Below are 24,376 nucleotides of genomic sequence, written 5' to 3' on the forward strand. Positions count from 1 at the left end.
CTTATTTCATTCATATTTTATTTCAACAGCTGTTAAAATGATACTCTGAGAAGTATCTAAAGTATCATAATAAAGAAATCTAAAGAACCTACTAAAAAGCATTTACATGAAAGAATATTGTCACCTTACTGCAGTAACGGGTTAAGCCCTTCTAAATTTAATAGGAGTTAACCAGTTATTGCACTTAGGTAACAATATGCAAATCCTCTCAACAATACAGTAAAAGAATACACCCATCATTATCTGATACTTGTCTGACATAAATTCCATTTTCCAAGAGAAACTGACAAGACGTCAAATATTTGTAGAGAAAATGACAGGTTTGCTTCAATTTTGGGACACTTTCTACCTCAATTATTGACCACATTTTGTTACAAACCTTGCAGTTTATAGATAGTTAGCACATTATAAAATATCATTTCCTGAATTCAATTAACATTTTAATATCCTCTTAATTTTAGATCCTTCCAGTTCTAATTAAAGACAGACTGACAATCTACATCCCTTTATTATTTTTTTTTTTAAAAACTTTGGTAGTTAAGGATTTCCCCAAAATATTTCCATCAGCATAATACAAAAAAAAATAGAAATTGGAACGTTTTCAGGTCACTTACTTTTTGAAATTGACAATTTTTCAAATATACATAGTGAATATTTTTTTCTAATAAGCAATCTGTTTGAATCTACAAACTTACAAACTGTTTCAATTTTAGATGTTTTTTTTTAATACATTTGTTACACAAACTTTCAAAAGATATGTGGTAGTGTTTTCAGTGAAGCTGCATAGATGCCCAAATGACATTTATCCCTTACTGCACATAGTATCTTAACAAATCTTTATATCATCATTTTGCAGTGAAAATATCAAAATATGCCCACACTGAATGACAAACAGTGCAGACAGCATGAATGTGCCATTTGATCTTGGTCTGAACTGCTCAAAATGTGTAGAATAATTTGCTGTCAGCAGGCTTAAAGCTCATCATAGGTCAGCACTTGGGTAGAAATAGTGACCTTTTGCGAGCTTACTGGGTTGCTTCCCCACTTAGTTCAAAATTCAAGCCAAATTCATATCTTTGATCTTTGTCAAGATGTAGATGCTTTGATAAACAAACTGGACTTTATTCACTTCACCACAGTGACCTAATAATATAAATATCCTTTGGAAAATGTTTATTACCTTCACAGCTTTTTCATGATCTCTCTTACTGACAGAAGTATTGCGATGCCAGCAGACGTGCATTGTTGTATTTGCCCGATGTTGAACTTGTTTCTCGGGTGACGGAGGTCCCTGATCATCACCGGTCTCCGCATTCTCCGCAGAACCTGGCAAATGTAATAAACATCAGTCACTTCTACATGATTGGGTTTAACGTTGCTCCAACACAGTAAAGGTCATATGGTGTTCATTGAAATGAAATGAAGCTAAATTATCTTTTGTTTTAAAGTACATGCATAGCAGCATATACCTGAATCCTATAACCAACAAGAAATGTATGTAAATGTGATAATCTGATACTATAGTTATGGTGAAAATTTCCTAAATATTGAAAATTTGACCTTGAAGATCAAAGGTTTTTGAGGAATTATGCATGCATGAAGTTATGAAGGCTCCTGCTTATATAATGGAGATGTTAGGATCATTGTTGAATCAAGCAGACATCTTTTCTTTTTCCAGGTTGTGTCTTACATTGCATAAACATTGTAAGGGTCATATGGCAACTTTCTAGTTTTACTAGTGGAGGTAGACCTACAGGCTGGAGGGCATATGGTTTGAAATTAACAACCTTAACCATTTAGGCAGTACAATCTAATTTACTGGTTATTACAGGGCATAATTTAGTAACACTCAAATCGTATTTTTTTTTTAGAAAATACTGTCAAGCCTGTATATCAATGCCAATATTGGAAAATGGTAAAAGAAAAAACATCATTTGCTGACTGGTTACCTTTAAATAGGTAACTTTGTACTGCAATGTCTTAAGTGGTGAAATTTAACGAAAAACTATCTAAAAATGTACAAAACTATCTTGGAATGTACAAAAAATGTGGCCTTTGGTTATATAATGCGAGTCTTAACTTTTGGGAGCTATATCAGATGTCTGGCTGTATTACAAAACTTTGTCTTTCCTGAAAACTCTTGATTTAAACATACTCTTAGCACCTTAGACTCTATATATTTATAAATTTGACCAATACTAACAAACCCTTATTTTAAGGAAATTTTAAACACAGGTTTGACCACACAAGTTTGACTGTACATTATAGTACATGTAATTACAATTATATACCATTAGAAAACACTACTCACTGGTACTTGATTTAAGACTAGGATAGTTCAGTTTATCATCATTTCTTGACTTGGCTTGAATCGTCCCCTCGTTTAAATCTTCTATCCATTTATCCTTTTCTTCCTGTGAGCTGTAAAAAAATTAACTCATTTACCTTACTTCAATGGAATCAATACCCCCTGGAGAGACCAAATGTTCCAAGTTTTAATGAGTACTTTATGTCATTTTCATGTCTTCTTTGAATCTCTTGAGTACTGAATTCTAGGAAATTTATGTCATCATTTTTTGCAACTCAATTATACATTTCTGATTAAATTTGACACAATGCATTCACACAATGTATTATATATGACACACAATGGGAATAAGGTTCCTAAACTTTCTCTCCAAAACAAAGCCATCGTCTTATTCTCTAAGATATATTTGTTGGTTTGTTTGTTTGGGTTTACATCACACTAACACAGTAGAGGTCATATTTTTTCATATTTCTTTTTTTGGCTGGGTTTTGCACAGAAAGTATAATAATCTCTCAAAACAAAATTCTGATTTTACCTCACATGTTTCCATTTTTTGAAATTGTACCAAAAGTTGGCAGTGCAGTTCAACATCATATATAAATAAGATGTTATTTAACAATACCCATGTAATTGGCCCAAATATTTCACTTCGTTCCTAAATATCCAATACCTCTAAACTCAAAGTAAAGAAGACGGACTAGATTAAATATAAGATATATTTACCTAGCTGCTACCAGAATACATTTATTTCCACCATATATAGCAAAACTGTTGGCAACAGCCATCTTAGCATGGTCAGACTCCTCTATCTGTAAAAATTTAAATATTCAATCATTTAAATATAAAGATTTAACTTTTTCATGTTAAGGCTGGAAGAAATAGAATGTGATCTGACATGCACAAAAAAAAAAATTGCTATTGATTTCATGCTGTTTTAGTGATTTTAATTAATTTTGACAGATTTTTTTGCATGTAACATCACATACAATTCTCCTTCATGAGATGTCATCAAATAATGACATCATAATGATCATGTTGAAAAATATTAGTTCATGAATTTTGTTTCATTTAAATGTTCAAATACTTATGTGCTTCTTGTTTTATAATCATATTTTATGTACAACTTAGTTTATTTTTCACAATATTTTCATTTCATATTCCATTCATCCACATTCAAATATAGTGAGACTTCTGTGAAATAATATTTTGATAATTTCATAGTGAAAGTATCAGAATGTAAGTTTACTGTCCACTGAAAAGCATGTAATAAATAAATAATAAAAATAAGTCCTTATAAAAAAGATGTGACTTTTTCATTATCTTAATGTAATTATTTTTTTTAAGAGCCTTAAATATGTCTAAAAGTAGAAATTGTGAAAGCATTCCTAACCTCATGCAAAGTTCAAAGCGTAAACTTTAATTGTTAAATGTGCAATTAAGCTAAGCACAGTACAGTAATTAAAATGCCAAATGCAGTAACCACTTGCATGATTGTGCAACTTAAATAAATTAAACCAGTCTATACATCAATAAAGAGAAAGGGAATGTGCCACTGTCATCACAATTTTAACTTTTAATGATACTGACACTGACAAGTGAAAGCATGGTACATGTAAGTCCATGATTATGCAAATTTAGCAGGTAATTTTCATTAAATTTAATCCTAATGTATTCAAGTTATTATAAAGAAATCTTTATCATTATTTGATCAACTCTTTGGCAAAAACCCTCAAATATCTAGTACTGGGTTTCTGGTGAAAAGAGGAATTGGTGAACACAGTAGTGATTTTACCCCACTGTTGAGTGAAACAAAAAATATGTTAACCATTCTACTAGGTTACTGATATGTGAATAAATAAATATTGTTACATAGAATACATACTATAGAACTTTATCACTAGTATTGTAAATGAGCCGCATCATGACAAAACCAACATAATGGGTTTGAGACCAGCATGGATCCAGACCAGCCTGCGCATGCTCAGTCTGATCAGGATCCATGCTGTTCGCTATCAGTTTCTCTACTTGTTATAGAGTTGGTAAGCGAACAGCATGGATCCTAGTCAGACCGCCCAGATGCGCAGGCTGGTCTGAATCCATGCTGGTCACAAACCCATTATGTTGGGTTTTGTCATGACGCGGCTCAAATATGTTTAACATGACTTACTATCATTCCCCTCAATGGTACCTGACCATGAACTTTGAACTGTTGAAGGGGCGTGGCTGTTCTACTTGTATACACCAGCATGTCGGAAAACTGTAAAATATCAAAATTTAATTCATTGTAAATGGCAAAGAATTGAAACCTGCATTGTTAATTTCTAAAAGGATCATATCAATATTCAAAGCATATTTAAATGAAATTTTAAATCTGTTTTATATACCTACTACACATCATTTTCATCAACTTGTAACCTTAAACTAGGATCCCTCTTTCTTCCATGTTTCATATATATGAATATATTCCTTTTTTCATAAATAAAAAGTTTGTACTTTTAAATCAAAATAAAATTACACATAGGAATGGTGTTGAAGAATAAATGTTGCTGTGAAAGGAAGAGGTCCTGTATTTGAATGTTGTTTTGGGAACTGAAATGTTTTGTTAATGTAAATGAGAGGTTTTGCTCTTGGAAGTGAGAGGTTTTGCTCTTGGAAGTGAGAGGTTTTGCTCTTGGAAGTGAGAGGTTTTGCTTTTGGCAGAGGTTTTGATAATGGAAGTGAGAGGGTTTAGATAATGGAAATGAGAGGTTTTGATAATGGCAGTGTGAGGTTTTGCTACTGGAAGTAAGATGCTGCCTTGCACAGTATTTATGATGGCAAGTGACTTGAACTTTTCACTACTAGTTGCCAGTTAAACAATTAGCAAGAAGTACAAAGCATATAAAAGGCTAACAAGTTACACAATTAGAAACTGTAATGTAATTTACTTACCAAGAAGAACATTCGTTGTTGATAACCTTTTCTTGAAAATTTCTGTAGGCAACCTTCCCGAATAAACTCCTGCAAAATTTAATTATATTGTACTATTAGTTAAATTAGTCTATTCATTCACCTATGCAATCTATGTCATTTATCTTTCTTGCAGTATTTTTCCTGCAGTTACATCAGCTCATTACAGATTTAAAAGGTCGACTGACAGGCTAAGAAACAAGAGGGCCATGATGGCCCTGAGGTCGCTCACCTGTATATAGGTCCCCCTTCCACCCCCGGGCCAATTTTTACCCAAGGGCTTTTATTTGTTTATTTCCACAGACTTGGTAGACACCCATAAGAAGATGTTTCATGCTAAACATCTAAGTTCTAGCTCATTGGGCTTTTTAAAAAAAGATTTTTTTAAGTTTTTACTATACACATATAGTTAAAAACAATGACACCCCTGGGGCAGGGCCAGTTTTGACTCCAGCGCTTTTATTTGAACAAACTTTGTAGATATTTACTTAAAGATGTTTCATGCTTAATATCTAAACTCTAGCTATTTGGGTTTTTTCAAAGAAGATTTTTAAGTTTTTGCTATACACATATAAGGAAAATCAATGACCCGCCCCCCTCCCCCAGTTTTGACCCCAGGGCTTTTATTTGAACATACTTGGTAGACACCCATTAGAACATGTTTCATGCTAAATATCTTAGCTCTAGCTCTTTGAGTTCTTTAAAAGAAGATTTTTTAAGATTTTACTATATGCATATAGGGAAAATCTATGACCCCCTGGGGCGGGGTCAATTTTGACCCCAGGGCTTTTATTTGAACAAACTCAGTAGACATTCACTAGAAGATGTTTCATGCCAAATATCTAAGCTCTAGCTCTTATGGTTCTTTAAAAGAAGATTTTTTAAGTTTTTACTATATGCATATAGGGAAAATCAATGACCCCCCGGGGCGGGGCCAATTTTGACCCCAGGGCTTTAATTTGAAAAAACTTGGTAGACACTCACTAGAAGATGTTTCATGCTTAATATCTTAGCTCTAGCTCTTTGGGTTCTTTAACAGAAGATTTTTTAAGTTTTTAATATATGCATATAGAGAAAATCAATGACCCCCTGGGGCGGGGCCAATTTTGACCCCAGGGCTTTTATTTGAACAAACTTAGTAGACATTCACTAGAAGATGTTTAATGCTTAATATCTAAGCTCTAGCTCTTACGGTTCTTTAAAAGAAGATTTTTTTAGTTTTTACAATATGCATATAGGGAAAATCAATGACCCCCCGGGGCGGGGCCAATTTTGACCCCAGGGCTTTTATTTGAACAAACTTGGTAGACACTCACTAGAAGATGTTTCATGCCAAATATCTAAGCTCTAGCTCTTAGGGTTGTTTATAAGAAGATATTTAAAGATTTTTCTTTTGGTTGCCATGGCAACCAGAGTTCTGCATGGAATTAAATTCTTTGAACAATTTTTAAAGGTGACCACCAAAGGAACATTCCTGTGAAGTTCGGATGAAATTGGCTTGGTGGTTTATGAGGAGATGTCATTTAAAGCAAAAGTTAACAGACGGACGAGGGACGGACGGACGACGGACGGACGCCGGACGAAAAGCGATCACAAAAGCTCACCCTGTCACTTTGTGACAGGTGAGCTAAAAAGATAAGATTTATGATATGAAATAATGCTTGGTATTTAAACATTATAACAGATACAGTGAAACCTGTCTATATCAATGATCTTGACAAGCTGAAAGTAGTCCGTCACCATGAGCTGTACAATTAAAGTGACATTATGCCCATCAAAGGGTATATAGTGAGTGAACAGGTCAAAGTAAAATAAATTTACATTTTGCCATAATTTCTAAAAAATTTTAATATGTAAATATCCACCGGTATTAACCTGTAATGTTCAATTTTTAAAAATAGAGGGGCTATCTTATTTTAAAAATGTATTTTACACTTTATCCTAAACATTTTCAACTGTTGGTCAATCACTATTATAACAATCAATCTTTTGAAATACATAGTGGTGAACATTTGTATCAAATTATTTTGTAATCCTTCAAAGAATGAGCTATAAAAGACAAATATGACAAAAGTAACGACTAAGTCGAGCTCACAGCAAGCACACTGATTGTCTCAGTTCATAAGAAACTCTATAGATTTGATTTCCATCTAATGATTGTCAAAAATTGTTTATATTTTTCTCATCAATATTTCCCCCATGTCTTATACTGATCAAGACAACAATAGGAGAGACAACTTACCCTGTCAGGATGAACAATAGTGTCTAGACCTACAAGGTCACGCTGTAATTCCATCAATTTCTGAAGGTTCTCCTGAAAATATATATACAAAGAAAAAATGATTATATCACAAAACACTGTCAACTCAAAATATGAAAACTCACACAATTGGTCCAAGGATAAAAAGAAATCTAATCTTATCTCAAAATTAGATCTCAGGAAATTGATTGGGTCAGAAATCTTTATAGAATGTACACTGACCAATGAAAATCCTGAAATTTGAGGCAGAACTTGGGGAAAAGTTTTAAATTAACCTTAAGGCCTCAAATATGTAAATTTTTAGCATAAATAATATTAAAAGATTTTATCTTCAAAAGCACATTGTACATTGTGCATCAGAAATGTCTAGAATTTTTCCTCTTAAAAAAACAACAAAATAATGTCTTATTTCCAAATATGTTTTATTTCACATGTTTTATATGCTAATTAATAGATTTAAAGCATGTTAGATGCTTTTCATGTAAATAAAAGTACCGATGATTGCAAAACAACTTGTCATAAAAGTAGCAAAATGTAAACAAAATGGTTATTTGACCTCCATACAAAATACTTAATAACTAAAACTCAAGTATTAACAAAGACCAAAAGATGTGTTCCCTTGTAGGTGCTGGTACTATAAAAGGTATCCACATATAAAATATCTAAGAAATCATTTAGTAAACAAAGATGCTACAGAAAACATCAAGTGCCAGCCAACAACATGCTTTTGGGAAGCATAAAAGAAGTATGAATATTGATGAAATACGCACAGATAAACCTTGTATAATCATATATTTTCCCTAAAGTTCTTCTAACAATATCGGGATCAGTTTACGTAATTTATGGGGGTATAATCAAGAGACAAGAAGACAAACATGTACATGAATAATTGATAGAGATTTCACAGATTGTAAATATTCCACTCACCATACATTTCCTCTGAGACCTGAACGTCTGTGCAAGCTCTATTAATTTCGTCAGTGTTGCTGAAAGTACAAGTTTTATAGTAGTTTTACAAGCGAGTCAAAAAATTAATTCCAAAATAATAGTTCATTTGAATTGGATATATAGTCACACCTATGTTCTTGGCCAACTCTGTGTTCATTTGAATTGGATATATAGTCACACCTGTGTTATAGGTCACCTCTGAGTTCATTTTGATTTGAAAATAGTCACACCTGTGTTTTAGGCCACCTCTGAGCTTCTATTTAATTTGATATATAGTCACACCTGTATTAAAGGCCATCTCTGTGTTCATTTGAATTTGATATATAGTCACACCTGTGTAAAAGGCCACCTCTGTGTTCATTTGAATTGGATATTCAGTCACACCTATGTTATAGGCCACCTCTGAGTTCATTTTATTTTAATATATAGTCACACCTGTGTCAAAGGGCACCATTTACAGAACTCCTGCCACTGAATGAAAAATTATTACTCTTGACTTGAATCGTGGAATATAGCTTTATGAATAGGTTAGAGATAATGTTTAATATTTCTATAACGTAAAAATTGGTATTGCACAGCTCTGCATATATTGTGATGTGATGTCACTTGCGTTATACAAACATAACAGAAAGACTGAATGTTGGCTTTACACTGTAAATGCGTCAATGAAAAAGATATTTTTGTTTACTGTTCAAATTTATTTTGGATATGCAATAAAGAGAATATTATATTCATGTAGCTTTATTACTAAATTTATTAAACTCATTGAATTAAACAATATTTTGAATGCCAGGGCTCGCATAATATAATATTAGTTAACTTGTTCAATAAATCCAGTATTGAATCTATACTCATATAATATCCTCTATATATTCTAATTGTTAATTATTACTGACACAAGTTATTTCTCAATATAAGGTTAGATGAATAGGTTTCTTACATGAATGGATTACATGACCAATGTAAGATTAAAATCCATATACGTGAGGGGCAAGTGAGCCAAAGTTTACCATCATAAAATAATAAGGCTAGAGTTTTATGTTAAGTACATACCATGGCAGTCCATGTAGTCAGGGTGTGCCTTTGAGTAATGTCTAGTCAACCCTGAAATGTCAATCTCAATTATATTTTCTGTAACATTATTATCATTTATACATCACTTTCTTCAAAAATATTTCATAAAGTTAAACTGTAAAACAGTTTGTTTTTTTTAAACAGATTAATTTTCACTAATATTTATTTTGCAAACCAGTTTCTTTTGCAAATTTATATATTTATCACGAGTATATAATTTTCTTAGCCCACAAATGCATATATTTAATTTTATTCAACACTAATGAAACTTAATTGTGATTCCAAAAAGGTCCTAAAATTCAAAATACCTAGATTGAGAGATAGACAACTTATTCACTATGCCGACATATACACAGTTACAATTTTAAAATGTTTGTGTCACACTTACTTTCCAGGAGTAGTTTATAATGTAGTAGTCTCTGTCCAGGCTTGAGGAGGAAGGTTGTCAAGGGGAGATAACACACTTTCTGTGCCTCGAAATCCTTACACAGGTAGTCAAAGTCTTTGTTTGTCTTCTGGGCCTTCTCCAACTCTACTAAAATGTCATCCTGTTTCTCCAGGTAGTTCATATAAGGCTGTAAATAACAAAACATAACATGAGATATATTCTAATCAACAGTGTAAATTATACATTAACATTTACAGAAGTTTGTTTGTTTGTTTCATTTTACGCCTTTTCCCAACAGTATTTCAGTCATATAGGCAGGTAGTTTCCTAACCATCGTTCCTGGAGAGTTACACCAGTACTAGACTACCTCCGTGCTAAACTACCAAAGCATCTCCCGGGGATCAAACCCACGCCAGAGAGGTAACTGGATTAGAAGTTATCAAATCTAACCCTTCGACCATGGAGGCGGTTAACATTTACAGAAGAGCTCAGCCTTACAACCACCACATTTTCATGACCAATCTGCATTAAGATATTATTTTCATACAAATCATCCATATAAAGCTTCAATATATGATACATTTCTTGATATCAATCAGAATGATATAATTTTAAAGGCCCATTAGGCCCCAGATATGCTTTTGTTTTTATTTCTAAAGCTTTTCATTTTTGGGGCCCTATATAATTTCCAAAAAGTTACTTATTGCTCAATTCCCTGAACCATCTTTTGCTTTTTTCAATTATTACATTTACATTGATTTAATATTTTTGTGTGAAAGTCAAAATATTACTTTGTTTACATTTTCCTACTTTTATTACAAATAATTTCACACTGAGCACTTCTTTCTACAGATTATGAGCTATGAGCATCTTATATATCTAAAACTTTTATATTATCATTAAAATAAAACAAGTTTGCCCTTTTTTAAGATGGTAATACTTGATCCTTTCTTAGGCATTTAAGTGCCTCTAAGTTACCTCTATATAAAAACACTTACCCCCAATGATGTAAGGAAAGAATTAACCATGATGTCACCAATACGTTGATAGTCACCATTCAAATGAGCATTAGATTTGCCTTCCCACAGGGACAAGCGTTGTTCAACATCCTTCAGAAAATTCAGATGAAAGTTGTAGATAGGGTCCATGTATCTAAATAAGTCTGTGAGGAAGTCAGGAATTGTATCTCCTATCTTCACTGCATTCTTGAACCACTGTAATTATACACCTTATGTTAAACCACTCTTATTAAACAACTTAAGTTATGTAAAGCCACTGTAATTAAACATGTTAAGTTATGTTAAACCACTGTAATTAAACATTTTATGTTAAACCACTGTTATTAAGCACCTATGTTAAACCACTGCAATTTAACATCTTATGTTAAAGCACTGTAATCAAGCATCTTATGTTAAACCACTGTTATTATACATCTAATGTTCAACCACTGTAACTTACATCTTAATATGTTAAACCACTGTAATTAAACATCTTATGTTAAACCACTGTTATTATACTCATATTTTTCAACAATTGAAATCAAATATGTATTATTAAACCACTGTAATCAAACACATTCACATAAATCACTGTTTCTTAAACTACTTTTGATAGACAAATGACCACAAATGACCATTTAACTCAATGAATAAGATCAATTCTCATGATGAAAGTACACCTTGCCCGAGTATCGAGCCATCAACCCATAGATTACTTATGTGATGATCCCCTTACTGAGATAAGCTGGTATGGCCAATTTGAAAATATAACTATAATAAACTAACCACTGTAATAACTTCTAAATCTTTCTTGTAAGTTCTTTCAGTCATTAGCAACTCCTTGGCAATATAGTAGGCCTTGTCCACTGGATAACGCTAAAATAAACAGAAATTATTATTTGCATTAAAATAAACAAGATATGTTTGTAAAACATGTATGCCCCCTATCAGCAGCCAATTAGTCATGTGATAAGGTTATTATGACTTCTGACCCAGTGATGAAACAACTAATAAGGGTTATCAAGTATCTACTGGTCATGACCTTAACCTTTGACCCCTTGACCCAAAACTCAATAGGGGTCATCTGCTGGTCACGACCAATCATCATACAAAGTTTGAAGTTCCTAGGCCTAAGCATTTTTAGTTAATTGATCGGAAACCGTTTTAACATACAAGGTCAATGTGACCTTGACCTTTGACCCCTTGACCCCAAAATCAATAGGTCATCTGCTGGTCATGACCAATCACCATACCATGTTTGAAGTTCCTAGGCCAAAGGGTTCTTAAGTTATTGATTTGAAAGCATTTTTACCTACAATGTCAATGTGACCTTGACCTTTGACCCTTAACCCCAATATCAATAGGGGTCATCTACTGGTCATGACCATTAATCATACCAAGTTTGAAGTTCCTAGGCCTAAAGGTTCTTTAGTTATTGATCGGAAACCGTTTTTACCTAAGACGTCAATGTGACCTTGACCTTTGACCCCTTGACCCCAAAATCAATAGGTGTCATCTACTGATCATGACCAATCACCATATCAAGTTTGAAGTCCCTAGGCCTAAGGGTTCTTTCGTTATTGATCGGAAACAGTTTTTTACCTACAAAGTCAATGTGACCTTGACCTTTGACCCCTTAACCCCAAAATCAATAGGGGTCATCTGCTGGTCATGACCAATCACCATACCAAGTTTGAAGTTCCTAGGCCTAAGGGTTCTTTCATTATTGATCGGAAATCGTTTTTACCTACAAAGTCAATGTGACCTTGACCTTTGACCCCTTAACCCCAAAATCAATAGGGGTCATCTGCTGGTCATGACCAATCACCATACCAAGTTTGAAGTTCCTAGGCCTAAGGGTTCTTTCGTTATTGATCGGAAATCGTTTTTACCTACAAGGTCAATGTGACCTTGACCTTTGACCCCTTAACCCCAAAATCAATAGGGGTCATCTGCTGGTCATGACCAATCACCATACCAAGTTTGAAGTTCCTAGGCCTAAGGGTTCTTTCGTTATTGATCGGAAATCGTTTTTACCTACAAGGTCAATGTGACCTTGACCTTTGACCCCTTAACCCCAAAATCAATAGGGGTCATCTGCTGGTCATGACCAATCACAATACCAAGTTTGAAGTTCCTAGGCCTAAGGGTTCTTTTGTTATTGATCAGAAACCGTTTTTACCAAAGAGGTCAATGTGACCTTGACCTTTGATCCCTTGACCCTAAAATCAATTGGGGTCATCTACTGATCATGACCAATCACCATACCAAGTTTGAAGTTCCTAGGCCTTAAAGTTCTTTAGTTATTGATCGGAAACCGTTATTGCTTACAAGGTCAATGTGACCTTGACCTTTGACCCCTTGACCCCAAAATCAATAGGGGTCATCTACTGATCATGACCAATCACCATACCAAGTTTGAAGTTCCTAGGCCTTAAAGTTCTTTAGTTATTGATCGGAAACCGTTTTTGCTTACAAGGTCAATGTGACCTTGACCTTTGACCCCTTGACCCCAAAATCAATAGGGGTCATCTACTGATCATGAGCAATCACCATACCAAGTTTGAAGTTCCTAGGCCTTAAAGTTCTTTAGTTATTGATCGGAAACCGTTATTGCTTACAAGGTCAATGTGACCTTGACCTTTGACCCCTTGACCCCAAAATCAATAGGGGTCATCTACTGATCATGACCAATCACCATACCAAGTTTGAAGTTCCTAGGCCTTAAAGTTCTTTAGTTATTGATCGGAAACCGTTTTTGCTTACAAGGTCAATGTGACCTTGACCTTTGACCCCTTGACCCCAAAATCAATAGGGGTCATCTACTGGTCATGACCAATCACCATACCAAGTTTGAAGATCCTAGGCCTAAGGGTTCTTTAGTTATCACTCGGAAACCATCTGGTCTACGGACCGACGGACCGACGAGTGCAAAGCAATATACCCCCTTTTTTTCGAAATGGGGGCATAATAATCATTTGATTTGCTTTAAAATAAATTATCATTTCTTAAACTTTTAAAACACACAGCCATCTTGATATGCTTTAATGTAAAACATAATTTTTGTCAGCTTCAAAGTATATAGTCTTTAATACGACAAAACCAACATAGTGCGTTTGCAACCAGCATGGATCCAGACCAGCCTGCGCATCCGTGCAGTCTGATTAGGATCCATGCTGTTTGCTCACAAACCCTATAACAAGTAGAAGATCAGATAGCGAACAGCATGGATCCTGATCAGACTGCGCGGATGCGCAGGCTGGTCTGGATCCATGCTGGTCGCACACCCACTATGTTGGTTTTATTGTGACGCGGCTCATATAATTATTTCTCTTCAATCAAAGGGCTGCAACCTCTGTGGTATTTTCTGATCTTTGCAATCTAAATCATACTGACTATCTGTATGTATTTTCCTGTATAAGTTTATTTTTATATACTATAATTAATCTTACGCAGCTTAACACATGACTAGAGTTGCATCAAAAAACCATTTTTCATTTTTTATGACAGCCACACTTTATCCTTGCATATCGTGGCTACTTCCTTAAACAAGAGGGCCATGATGGCCCTGAGGTCGCTCACCTGTATATAGGCCCCCCCCCCACCCCCGGGCCAATTTTTACCCAAGGGCTTTTATTTGTTTATTTGAACAGACTTGGTAGACACCCATAAGAAGATGTTTCATGCTAAACATCTAAGTTCTAGCTCATTGGGTTTTTTAAAAGAAGATTTTTAAAGTTTTTACTATACACATATAGTTAAAAACAATGACACCCCTGGGGCAGGGCCAGTTTTGACCCCCGGGCTTTTATTTGAACAAACTTTGTAGATATTTACTTAAAGATGTTATATGCCAAATATCTAAGCTGTAGCTCTTAGGGTTGTAAAAGAAGATATTTAAAGATTTTTCTTTCGGTTGCCATGGCAACCAGAGTTCTGCATGGAATTAAATTCTTTGAACAATTTTTAAAGGTGACCACCAAAGGAACATTCCTGTGAAGTTTGGATGAAATTGGCTCAGTGGTTTATGAGGAGATGTCATTTAAAGCAAAAGTTTACGGACGGACGACGGACGGACGGACGCCGGACGAAAAGCGATCACAAAAGCTCACCCTGTCACTTTGTGACAGGTGAGCTAAAAAGGACACTTCAAAAAAAAAAAGTTGCCTCGACTAGGATTTGAACCTTAGGTCTCTCACACCCTAAACGAGCGCGCTACCTCTGCACCACGGTGAAGTAATACTGAGTAGTTATAATAAAAACAAATACATTGTAATTCTAATTTCAGAATTTCCATTTCGTGTTTGTAATCCTTACTAATTTCGAGGTATTTTGTTCACGATAAACCTGTTGTTTAACACTGATGAAAATAATTTAGCGAAAATCTTCTCGACAAAACAGTACGACATGTTTATATTCCACTACTCGACAGTCAGATTTATTTGTGTACTACGCTCTGGAGTATTTGGTAATTGACATAGCTAAAAATAGCATTTTCATTGATTAAGCTTTACAGAAATAGCCAAACATTTTTCATTGGGTAAAAAGATATTCATCCGCGAAATTTGTGATTGTAACCTCATATTTCTATTGACTACTCTAAACTTTTGATGCACTGTAATTTGTTAACTGCCTACATTAAAAATTATTGTTTCTTTTAAATTGCTGGTTTTTAAGCAGTTCTGAGTGAGAACTACTTTGCGTTGTTAGAACTGTTAGGAAATTTTGTGTTAGACCGTGGATGTTAGCTATGTATTTTACTGATCTTGCGATCAGAAAATACAAAAACAAGAGCCAGCTTCACTTTTTCTTCTTTCTAAAGTCAAGCACATCAGAGGAAGAATATTACACTAAGTAAAGAGTGCTCCCTAACTCCTTCAAAACATAATTTCTTTGTAGTAAATACAACTAAAATTTCTTATTTGACCTTGAAAAACATTTTTATTCACAATTTTCTTCAAGTGGTATCTACAGACAAGTACTGTATATACAAACCTTGGTACTTTTTCTCCTGTCCCCATCTTCAGAACCCTCTGTTCTAGTCTCAGATAATGTACTAATGTTGCTGTTTAATCCACTAGCTGATGACCTGTACATTTATACAAGATACTTATTAATATAAATATACTTTAGCGTAATGAATTTCTTTTTGGATGCTTTGGGTTTCACATCTCACCAACTCAGTATAGATCATATGGCAAATTCCCAGCTTTTCCCCTAAAATGCACTATTTCAAACACAAACAGGCACCTGGGTAGAACCATGCACAGACTTTCAGTAAGCTAGCTGAATAGTTTCCTCAACAGAAGTTCTCCTGGGACTTGAACCAACAGCAGTGAGAGGCAAGTGGTTTCCAGTGCTGAATTTGTTTAAATGTATTTGTCCAGCTTCCATTTATAGAACTGTCCATTATCAATTTTTCGGGAATCGAGACAAAAAATTAGTCAGCCAATGGTATAGAGTCAGGTCAGACTGCCAGGATGTACAGGGTGACTTTGCACTATACTGCTGGCAAAGGCTAATCATTTTCTGTTCCAATAGGGGTAAGGTATAAATTACAATTAACTCTCAGTACACTACCTTATATTGCAGTGGTAATGATGAGACTATGCCACCAGTCTTTCAATTACAATTAACAATCGCGCATTAAAGATTCATTAAAGGTAAAACTACTATTATATTTTAATTAATGGCAAATAAACAATATATAAAGTCCAAGTTAAATTAAGAGCTGCAATAATAATTTTCCTTAAAGTTGAAAATCACACAAATTTAGTTCTATAAAACTAAAAGGCTAGCTTACATTTATCATCAGAAAAAACAGTGGCTATAAATGATAGAAAACAAACTGTTACCAATTAAACCATCATGATTGTGTCATTTTAACTTTTTGTGTCTTTCTTTTTTGTTTAACCAGGAAGGTACTGCATGAACATGGCAGTTCATGCAGTTTAGTAGCACATAATATTTACACCTCATGATATTTACACCTCATGACATTTATACCTCATGATAAGTTAATCTAGTCATTTATACCTAGACATTTATACAACAAGGCATTTACCCCTTGTGACATTTACCCCTTGTGACATTTACCCCTTGTGACATTAACACCTTACGACATTTACACTCCATAAAGAACATACCTCATATCTTTCCTTGGTGTAGACTGACCTGACCCTGGTGACAGGGACAGATCGTGTGAGATGGGCAGAGGGGGTGGTGGTGGTGGGTAGTAATCTCCAGACAGCTCTATAGTAGAATCTTGCACCTCTACAATCTCGGCTTGTGTTGATGTTGTCTGGGGATTGTAATCATCTTCTACAGCATCAACATCTGTTGTTATAACAGGGGTAGTCTCCGAGTGAGAATGTCCGTTCATTAACCTGTACATGTACATAATGAATGTACAAGCTTGATAACAACTAGAGGACAATAATGGTCCTGCAATTTACTCTCCAGATTAAATAGTACATTGGTTTCTCAAAAAAAGTTACTGAAGATGGTGTCCAATTGTTTAACTTTATTTTTTACTGTTACCTCCAGTGACAAAATTTGTTAATACAGGCAATACAAGGTTACAAATATATCATTTGTTGCTGACAATAAGGTATTTCAGCCAGCAAGTTTATCACAGAAATATTCAAAAGCTGACCAAATGAGGTTACTTAACTCACCTCATCTGACCCAAAAAAAGGAACAGATATTGTGCACATATCATATTTCTATAAATGAGATATTGACTACTGACTTAACCTACATCTGGTGATATTTAGATGGCATGGAGTTAATGAGAAATTAACTACCAATCGTTATGATGTGGATATGATATTTAGATGGCATGGAGTTAATGAGAAATAAACTAACAATCGTTATGATGTGGATATGATATTTAGATGGCATGGAGTTAATGAGAAATTAACTACCAATTGTTATGATGTGGATAATTATGATATTTAGATGGCATGGAGTTAATGAGAAATTAACTACCAATCGTTATGATGTTGGCTCATCCAGGTTTGAAATTTGTGATGGCATGCAGTAAAAGGTGATACTGACTTAACCAAACCATAAGTATAATCAGTGGGAATAATATATATGATGATGTGGAACTTACCCTATGTTATGATGTGGGGTATGATGTTGATGGTGGTGTGCTGTGAAGCAGATATCCTCTTCCTCTTCATCTACTGTTTCTGGAATGTTTTCTATTTCATCGGATCTCGGTAGCTCATGCTCCATATCATTGGTTTCCGGTCCGTCATTGACAAGATGTCGGAGAACGGGTGCCGATACTTCCCGGTCCCCACGCTCCAACAAATGAGGTAAACCCAGCTTATGGTTGACAGGTTTTGGCACTGCAAAAATTCAGATATAAATATTTTAATGTTTGTTGAATTTGTAAAATTTACAAGAAATTTATTATATGCAAAAAGAAAATTGAGAACAAAATAATTATTACTGTTAATTTTTAAATCAAATGTTTTTTTTATTGTTATTAAATTATCATTAAAAAAACCCACAAAAGTTTTACCTTAACATATCTAAAATGAAACAGATCTGTTAATAACTAATCAGACTAAATCACACTTAAATGCACAAAATTGTTTATCTAAAGATTAAATAAGATAAACAACTAAACTATCTATATGTTATTTACTAGATTATCACCACTAAAAATTTTCACAGAATAAATACAATGCAAGATTTTTTTCTACAAATAAAAACACAAACAATTTTAACATTTTAATGCCACTGACCCCCAAAGGTAAAATCAAACAATACTTTTTATAAGCCAACAAACTGGGTGGGGCAAAGGGGACACAATTTGGAAAGATTTGTAGATAATGGACTGGATAAGACTTTTTCTCAGCATATCACGAAAAGATACAACAAAAGATACAATGCAAAAAAATTCATATACATGTATAAAGCTATTTCAATGAAAAATATTTTATTTCTATTATGTATAATAACTGAATTAAAGAGGATGGATAAGTTCAAGGACATCACAATACAGATTTTGCCATTAAACCCCTGTAATTTGTATAATGAACTTGTCCAGTGCATTTCATTTGGAAAAGTCCATTGTTAACTGAAGGGATTTCAATGAAATTTAAATACAAAAATTAACCAGTCAATCATCCACATGGAGTATCATTTCCGTCTGACTACCCTTATTGATTTCTTTTTATACAGGTGGATCACAAAGTAAAGGAAATAAATCCATGTACCAATTTCATTAAAAAAAGCTTGAAACATCAAAATTAAAAAAAAAAAAGAATCAATTCTCATTAAAAATCATATCTTGCAACCATCCTTGAGCATGGAGAAAAAACGATGGCTGCTGACAGAAAATGGACTTAAAGGAATTGGAAATTGAGAAAGCAAAAAAGAAAATAACAACAAAAATTGCACAATTTTCTACAGACCAGATAGAAGCTAGGTCAAACATATATTTTACAATTTGTACTACATTTCATCAGACATCTACACCAATAATTGGTAAAACATATACAATAATTAAAGCACAAATTCTCGTCAGCCAATCAAAATGGTCTATATGTCTAGCAGACAAAAAAAGGACCAATGAAACGAACTGTCACATAAATCATATGATATAAATACATCCAATCAGAAACATTGGTTGAAGAAGCCAATCACAGGTGTTGTTGGTAAATTGTTGGTCACAATAAAAAAGTGGGTGAAACTCATGCATGTCTGAGAGCAATTCACAACAATGTGTGTACAATGAAATCTAAATTGTTCAAAAAATATAAATATAATATATATAGAAAAATTTACAACATAAAATCACTATAGACTGTGTCAAATATATATTTATAAAAAGAAACATATGTCTAAACTTGTATCAAAATACAGCAGTATAATTATGGTATAATGGTATTTAAAAATATATAGTCAAAAATAAATATAAAATCTCAAATAACTCAGTTTGAAAGGTATGTAATAGGAAACAGATGGGTAACTGATCTGGCCTTTAAAGACAAGGTTTATCCTTTATTTATTTACATATAAACAAAAAAAATAACAAAAACAATGTCCTTGTGAAATTTTAACAGTATTCCTAAATCAAGCTCAATGTTAAAAAAAACCCCATCGGATATTTAATAAAAAGCACTTCAATATCATTCTGTCATTTTGAATGACATTGCTGTCATAAAAATTACTATCCAATCCACCATTTATGATCTAATCCTTAAATGTTCATTTGTTTTAAAATGATATGCTGTATTTTAATACAGAGTAACCATGCAAAACTTTTCCCCGTCTATTTTAATGCTCACCTTTATTTTCCAAATCATACAATTTAGCCAGCTGAAACTCATTTCTAACAGCTATGCACAAAATAAACAAGTTTCATTCAGTGATACTTTAATTTTTCATTGAAATATAATTAATATCTAAGCCTATTTCTTCATGTTCACACATTATGTGATGTATTTTGCATGTCACTATTTTAAGGAAAAACATCCATTGACCAATTAAAATCCAATTTTAAAGATTTGACATATTTTTTCCTAACTTTGCATGTCTTATAGAAATGAAATAAACACCTATATGACCGTGAGCAGTAAAAAATCTTTGTCATCTCAATGCTTATTGAATCCTTAACCTGCTGAATTTGTGTTGTGGTTTTGCCAAGCTTTGAATTTCAAATAGTTCATTAAAATTTTTAAAGGATTTCAATGACAAAATGAAAAAAATTAAGTTATGAACAGTATAGAACCTGGTCAGACAGCACAGTGGTAACATACATGTAGCTAAGGCTAATCACTTTTCAAATCCAGCAAGCTAAGGTTAATTGCTAAAAAAAGTCTGTTAAGCCTATATATATATAGCTTATTTTTTTGGTGGAATATCTTAATAACAGCACATCAGAATCCATCAAATACCGTGATATTTTTCTAGCAAATTAATTTTTTTTCTGGGAAAATAACGAAGAAAAGTAATGATTCTAATTGAATTATCAGTACAGTATTAACTCTATTTACTTATATATATATTAGACAATAATTCTCCTAGGGCCATCTTGGTACAGTGCAAATCTAATAAATATTGGCCTTATTATTACAACATTATTTCCCTGCACTGTTGTGTTTGGCATTTTTTTTCTAGGTATAATTATTCTAAGAGAAAAATTGTCAACCTCAATTCAATAACAGAACCTCAGATGTGTCATTAAAATATATTTTGGTTAAAATCAATAAACATATAATAGCGCAGATGTCTGTTAATAAATTTCTTCCATTTTTCCCACCTTTTTGATGTAAAAGATGAAACCATCATTCTGTTGCTATTTATTCAGAATCAAAACCTGTACGTTTACCCCCTATTTTGTAAAGTTTGGCCTGCTAAATTTGTAAAAAAAGACATGTCCTGTTTTGAATTTGGAACACATTTCTGATGATTCCAATGTTAAATATGGGTAGAAAAATTAGGTTGACAGTATAGAGTTTGGTCCAACTGTGCAGTTACGAGTACATGTATGTACAAATGTATAAAGGGCTGCTTTACTCCCTTCAGGTCACATAAAGAGTCAATATAATTGCAGGCATATAAAAGGATACAAAATATCTAGTTTTTTTCTCTGAGATTAATTGCATCTGAGCCTTTTCTTTTTAATATTTCATTATTATTGTTCACATAGATTAAAGAAAAAAAAAGATTCCTACACACAGTACGGCTTTTCAGGCTTTCAATACAACGAAATTTACTCAGCAATATAATAAGACAGTGAAATAAAATGCTTTAATTTGATTGGTCCTTAAATATTATGCAGAATTCATCAGGACTTTATATATAAAGTATTCATTTTAAAATTATAACATTTCAGGGGATTCATCTGAAAAGAAACATTAGTAACATATAAAATAAGAACACAGTTTTATCAGCATCTAATTTAATTCCATCTTCTTAAAAAACACAACAAATTCTGTCTATCAAATGTAAATAGTTCAAAGGTTATGACACACATAATTATTACATATGTACATAAAATATTCTATAGAAACTTTTATAAATATTAATGTTATAAAATGGCACATGAAACAAAAGTTGATGTTAGTTAATACAAAATTTCAACATGTTTGTTGCCAAGTTTTGATATTTTATTCCATTTTCTTTGAAAACTACCATGGCAAAAAACAAACCGTCATGGCAATTTGTCACTTCAGTTTATGTATTTTACACATTAAAAATTGTCCTCTGGCTTTTATAATACATGTGTAGGTTTTGCATCATGTTACACAATAATTATGTACATGTAATCACACCATTTTATAATCCTTGCATCTTTTATTACACATGTAGTATTTTTTCTTCCTTTATCGTAGAACTTTTTACATTGTACTAGTCAATGCACTTGATGAATTTCCCTTACACATGTTACTTTTGTTATATCAGTTCATACATTTGCAATTTTAGCATAATCCTTCATATTGAGAAGCTTTATAATGCTTTCTAACAGGACTGTTGTAATTTCAACATTTTCTTACATGTGAATTCAACATTTTCTGACACATGTTATTCAATATTTTGTGTAATTCTTGTTTAATTTTAGCATTTCTTACATACATGTGTAACTTCTGGATTTTCCAGATGTGTAATTCTAGCACATTCTCAAATTTGTAATATTAGCACTTTCTTTCAATTGTAATTTCTATGGAATTCTTACATTGTATATTTTACTATTCTCTTTAATTATTTGCTGTATATATTTAAATAAATTAATTACATATTTTCAAGCAAAATGTTATATTTATTCACTTAACCAATATATTTTTAAATATTGTTTTCCCTTTCTCTGATTAAATCATACAAAGCATCATTTAATTTTACCATAACCAATCTTAATGCCAAAATAAGCCGTAATGCATAATGATAAAAATAATAAAAATAATTTTAAAAAATAAACTATCGCGTTAGCCCATTCCCTTACATAAAAATTTACATCAAATTGTAAGAATAGATAAAACAATATTATTATACATTTTTAAAACCAAGGAAAAAGAAACATAGAAAAAAAGACTTCTGATTATCTGACTGAATATAAGACTACAATGGCAAGAATCTATACCTGCTGACTAGCCAAACACAGAAGCTGACCCATAAACCCCACCCCCTAGCCTGCTGGGACCAAAGGGTTGCCATCAGTATATAATTTACTATAGCCAGACCAGCAGTCTGACCAGGCTCTTTACTGGTGGCTGCCATAACTGCAAGTTTTAATGTGTCAGACTAGTTTTCTAAGGATTGATGTCCGCATGGTTCAAACCCAGTCAGGGGCGAGCCGTTGTTTCCTTGAGCAAGAAAATTTTACAATCATTGCTTAGTACTGGTTGATTCCAGGATAGAATGTTTCAATACTTTAGCTTCTAGCTTTAATTGCAGAATCGATGTGACAATATCATTGTGGTTTTCATTACTTAATCAATATGTTTTGACCGATAAATTCATGATTTTACCAATAAATAATTGATGGGATATCACTGTAAAAACTGACCAGTCCATTGTTAATTTTAATTATAAAATGCTGAAACTGCACAGCCAACAGTACAGAATTTGGTTAAACTGCTCACCACAATTTCCTTAACTCTTAGCCTGCTAGTGGCAACTGAATCTTTCTTCCAGTTGTGAAGACTGTGAAGAGGCCTTCTTCAAATTGTAAATATAATTAGAACGGCACAATGCAAGAACTTGCCAGCTGGCTAATTGGCTTAAGAAATAGTCTCATACATACGATGCCATTAGGTAAATTATACCCACAATTAACCCTGGAATTAAAGTTAAATGATGCTGGTGCTATAACTGTTACATTATCCTCATTTTATAGCTTTAATTTAATGACACCAATCCAATTGTCCCTTTATAATTAAATATCACTGTATTGAATCAGTAAGCAATTTACTAACTATGCAAAAATAATGGGTTGAAAGCACTATCTAGAATAGATAATTGGGTGAAAATCTACAATGCTGGAAAATCAATGTTTACTGTAATATTTTTTCTCCTAAGCTTTCTCTGACATATTTGTGATGAAGATTATGTCAGAATCAGAACATCAAACCAGCGGAAAAAATCTCTCTCCCAAACCCTATTTCCATGTCATTATTCACCATTTATATTTTGTAAATCAAGTTGCCTATGTTACATAAAATCAAGCAGCTACAAAAAGCGTGAAAAAGAATTCATGTCATTTGCATGCTGAATTTCATTTTGAAGTAAAAATTGAATCTACATTTATTTATACGTCTTATTATCTGGATTTCCATGTTTTGCCCCTTTTTTTCTTTCCTTTTTGGATTTTTGTTTTGAACAATTTAAGCATCATAACTTGAGAGCAGTTTAGACAATTGTACTAAGCCTAGTATAACCTATACTACCCAAAATATCTTAAATGGACTTGTCCATCTTTCCCATCTGGGTAA

At 33.1% G+C, this 24,376-nt stretch overlaps 1 protein-coding gene across 1 annotated transcript in view; it reads right to left on the minus strand.

The window, feature by feature from the left end:
* Positions 1-2,303: 2,303 nt before the first annotated feature.
* The window catches only part of LOC132713093 (FERM, ARHGEF and pleckstrin domain-containing protein 1-like), a 111,015-nt gene continuing 88,942 nt past the window's right edge, over positions 2,304-24,376 (minus strand). The window contains exons 12-24 of the mRNA XM_060695563.1: positions 18,043-18,283; positions 17,072-17,311; positions 15,921-16,014; positions 11,712-11,801; positions 10,926-11,141; positions 9,928-10,114; positions 9,519-9,569; positions 8,445-8,503; positions 7,500-7,571; positions 5,240-5,308; positions 4,476-4,565; positions 3,032-3,117; positions 2,304-2,421 (exon numbers count right to left, since the gene is read on the minus strand). Of these exons, the coding sequence (XP_060551546.1) occupies positions 2,304-2,421; positions 3,032-3,117; positions 4,476-4,565; positions 5,240-5,308; positions 7,500-7,571; positions 8,445-8,503; positions 9,519-9,569; positions 9,928-10,114; positions 10,926-11,141; positions 11,712-11,801; positions 15,921-16,014; positions 17,072-17,311; positions 18,043-18,283 (1,613 nt within the window). The remainder of the gene's footprint in view (positions 2,422-3,031; positions 3,118-4,475; positions 4,566-5,239; positions 5,309-7,499; positions 7,572-8,444; positions 8,504-9,518; positions 9,570-9,927; positions 10,115-10,925; positions 11,142-11,711; positions 11,802-15,920; positions 16,015-17,071; positions 17,312-18,042; positions 18,284-24,376) is intronic.

Source organism: Ruditapes philippinarum, unplaced genomic scaffold (assembly GCF_026571515.1).
Source record: "Ruditapes philippinarum isolate M1 unplaced genomic scaffold, ASM2657151v2 ctg31_1_1_1_1, whole genome shotgun sequence".
Classification (NCBI taxonomy): Eukaryota; Metazoa; Mollusca; class Bivalvia; order Venerida; family Veneridae; genus Ruditapes; species Ruditapes philippinarum.